General features: G+C 56.4%; 1 protein-coding gene across 1 annotated transcript in view; it reads left to right on the plus strand.

The window, feature by feature from the left end:
- The window catches only part of ASXL2 (additional sex combs like 2, transcriptional regulator), a 15,108-nt gene that overhangs the window by 2,220 nt on the left and 9,084 nt on the right, over window positions 1-3,804 (plus strand). Inside the window, exons 2-3 of the mRNA XM_017838512.1 lie at window positions 1,609-1,749; window positions 3,137-3,300. Coding sequence (XP_017694001.1) covers window positions 1,609-1,749; window positions 3,137-3,300 — 305 coding nt within the window. The remainder of the gene's footprint in view (window positions 1-1,608; window positions 1,750-3,136; window positions 3,301-3,804) is intronic.

The following is a 3,804-nucleotide window of genomic DNA, read 5'->3' on the forward strand; positions in this document are numbered from 1 at the left end:
GATTCATTTCCGGGGCAGGAGTGGGATTCATTCCCGGGGCAGGAGTGGGATTCATTCCTGGGGCAGGAGTGGGATTCATTCCCGGGGCAGGAGTGGGATTCATTCCTGGGGCAGGAGTGGGATTCATTCCCGGGGCAGGAGTGGGATTCATTCCTGGTATAGGAGTGGGATTCATTCCTGAGGCAGGAGTGGGATTCATTCCCGGGGCAGGAGTGGGATTCATTCCCGAGGGATGTTCCCCAGCCTGCTCTGGGAGGTGCCACTGGTGCAAGGGCCAGAAACTCCCAGCAAGTCTTGCCCTTCCTGCTCTGTACCTTCAGCCCTAAATGCTTTCCCTGGGCTCAGATCAGGATCCTTTCTTGCTTCCAGGCTTTTCCTTGACTTCCTCCTCTGATTCCGGGTGGGATCAGTGGGAGTTCAGCACCCCCAGCCAGGCTGTAAATCCATTCCTGGCACAGCTTTGGAGGTTCCTGTGGCACGAGGGGCTCTGGGGGGTTTTTATCAGCACCCATGGAGTCCCTTTTCCCCCTCCTGTCCCTGTGGCAGTTCCCAGGGACAGCTCCCAGCAGGGATAGTGGGATGTGTGGGGGGAGGAGGAGTAAATTAAATGTACAGGTGAGGAGGGAACAATGTTCTGCTGGAAAGCAATGCACTGATTCCACAATTTCTGGGATTTAGTCAGAGCCAGAACAGTGAGGGAGAGAAGGAGAGGGAAAGGAACCAGGCAGAGGAGGGGAAGAGAGAAACAGAGCTGGCACAGCAGGGGAAGGAACTGATTAGTGCAAGTCATTAATTAGAGCCAGAATTCATTTAGTTTGTGACTTAATCCTATGTCACAACTCCAGTGGAGTTTCTCTTCCAAGATCTGGGACTTCAGCACCTTTCCAGCCTGGGGGGAGTGCCTGGTGCTCACCCAAACTAGAGAGAGCAGAGGGGAGAGCAGCTCAGGTTAATTCCTCTCCCTTGGCAGGAGGAGGGACGGGGAGGCAGGAGGAGCTGGGGAAGAAGCTCTTCCCAGCAGCAGCAGGAATTCTGCTGCCCAGAGGGGAACGTGGGTGTGAGGGATGTGTGAGGAGAATCCCAGGGGTGGGATCTGTCTGGTTTGGCTGAGTGTGACTTGGAAGGAGGACGTGGAACTGTCTCCTGAGTCCTGCAAAGGGGAGGGAAGAGGAATCCCTGGGGCTGGGCTGAGGGAACAAAAGCTGTGACAGTGAAGTTTAGAAAGGACACATAAAGTGTGAAGAGGTTTTTCCTGATGGTGAACTCTGACAGGAACTCTGTTAACTCTGCAGCGTTAACAGGACATTCCTGGGTTGGATTCCCACTATTTCAGGTGGGAGATAAGTGGGGACTCACAGGGAAAATAGCCTCCAACCACACATGGCATGGCTGTCCATCCCTTTGTTTTGGGATAGTCTCGTGGTTCCAGAGGGGTGTCCTGCGTTCAGCCTGTTGGGCAGTGAGTGCTCCAAGAACAGAGGAGTGTTTGTGTCCTGCAGGTGCCTGTCCCTGAGTCCAGGGCTGGGATTGTGTGTTAGAGAACCTGTTCCATCCAAACAGAGCCTTGCTCTGCCCGTGCCTGTGTCCCAAGGTCTCCTCTCCCTGCAGGTTGGGAAGGGAAGCAGGCAGAGGGCCAGTCCAGCAGCCCCCAGAACTCCACCTCCAGCTCCTCTCCCTCTGTGAAGCTCGAGAACTCCCTGCCAGGGCTGGGCAAGAAGCCATTCCAGAGATCCGACAGGCTCCATGCAAGTAAGAGCCCCAGTGCCCTGCTCCCAGAGCTTTGGCTGCTCCAGGGCAGAACAAAAGCCTGAAAGAGCAGAATTGTGTTAATTCTGTTGCTGGGGGGACTTCTGGGGAGCCCTGGGAGGTGCTGCCAGTCTGCTGTGGGAATTGGGATAAATAATTAGGTTAAATAATTCAACCTTCCATGTGCAAATCAGCCTCTCTCAGTCCTCCTCATCAGGGCTTTTTCCTGGGAATTTGCAGCTGTTTGAGAGCACAAAAGGACCTGCACTATTTGTCAGACCTTTTAATGTCCTTACACACTCTGATAACATGAACAGGGAAAAAGAAATCCCTTCCAGATCCTCACCCTCCAGACCCTGCTGTGGTTTGGCTCCCGGCCCCTCACTGGGCTCTGGGCTTTCTCAGCCCTCCTGACCTTTGGGGTTCTCTTTACATTTACCAAGGGGGGTGTTGATCTTCTTGTAGGATCACAGAATGTCCTGAGCTGGAAGGGACCCCCAAGGATCATCCATCCAACCCCTGGCCCTGCACAGGCACCCCAACAATCCCACCCTGTCCCTGAGCTCTGGCAGCCTTGGGGCCATGCCCATTCCCTGGGGAGCCTGTTCAGTGCCAACCACCCTGTGGGGAAGAACCTTTCCCTGAGATCCCACCTGACCCTGCCCTGGCACAGCTCCAGCCCTTCCCTGGGTGTCACTGCTGTGTTCCATTTCCTTTGGGTGCATCCCAGTCTGACTGGCCACACCCCACAGGGTTTGGAGCTTGGATCAGAAGTGCATTATCAGCAAAAAGGGAGATATTAAACATCTAAGCTTAGATGGTCCCTGCGGGTCCCTTCCAGCTCAGGACATTCCGTGATTCCCTGAAGTGCTCCTGTGTCATCCCCCCCGAACCAGCAGCACAGCCCCAGAGCTGGGCACAAAGGGCAGTGCTGGACATGGGGGCTCTCACACAGCAAAGCAGAGGGACAGCAAGGTCCCCCTGGGGTTCCCCTGTGTCTGCTGGGGGGGTTCCACACGAGCACAACGAGCTGATGGGTTTTCCTGGAAGGCTTTTTGCCATGAACAAAGTGGGAGAGTCCAAGGAGAAATCCAGAGGATCAAACTGACCTTGACTGGAGGCTTGAAACAGAAAATTGATGTGGATAAAAGGAGTTCTAGAAACACTCCTGAGAACCCCTTCTTGAGTGACAAGAGGATGACTGAGCCAGGCTGCAGTGCCTCAGGTGTGGAATGTTCTGGTTGGGAAGGACCTCCCACACTGCTTTTGGCTGCACGTGCAGAGCCAAACGTGGTTCTCCAGCCCCAGAAGGGATTCCTGCTGTGGAATGTGCAGGGGGGACTCCTGCAGCCCCCTGGGGTTGATGTGACGGGGGCCTGGTTGGTTGCAGGGCAGCTCAAGAGGGCCAAGTGCGCCGAGATCGACGTGGAGACGCCCGACTCGATCCTGGTGAACACGAACCTGCGGGCGCTGATCAACAAACACACCTTCTCTGTGCTGCCCCCCGAGTGCCAGCAGCGCCTGCTGCTCCTGCTGCCCGAGGTCGACAGGCAGGTATGGAGGGACTGGGGGGGCTCACACGGGGGTCCTGCCCAGCAGGCTGTGGCTGCCCCGGCCATGGAGGTGTCCCAGGCCAGGCTGGAGCGACCTGGGATAGTGGGAGGTGTCCCTGCCCCTGGCAGGGGGTGGGACTGGATGGGCTGTAAGGTCCCTTCCAACCCAAACCATCTGGGGTTCCATGTTCCTGTGGTTCCAGACACCCAAATCCTTTATTTATGTCAGTGGGAGCAACCTTTTTCTTCAGTGCAGGAGGTACAATGGTTGGAAAATCCTCCTGGGATTCATTTTGGGGTGTGTTGCTACCATGGATGTGTGGGCAGCAGCAGGACTGTGGAGGGCTGGGCTGAGGGGAGGGTGAGGAGGAGCTCCCACAGCCCCAGGGATCCAGCCTGGAGCTCCCACAGCCCCCAGGATCCAGCCTGGAGCTCCCACAGCCCCAGGGATCCAGCCTGGAGCTCCCACAGCCCCAGGATCCAGCCTGGAGCTCCCACAGCCCCA

The sequence above is a fragment of the Lepidothrix coronata genome, unplaced genomic scaffold (assembly GCF_001604755.1).
Source record: "Lepidothrix coronata isolate B3197 unplaced genomic scaffold, Lepidothrix_coronata-1.0 Scaffold344, whole genome shotgun sequence".
NCBI classification, from domain to species: domain Eukaryota; kingdom Metazoa; phylum Chordata; class Aves; order Passeriformes; family Pipridae; genus Lepidothrix; species Lepidothrix coronata.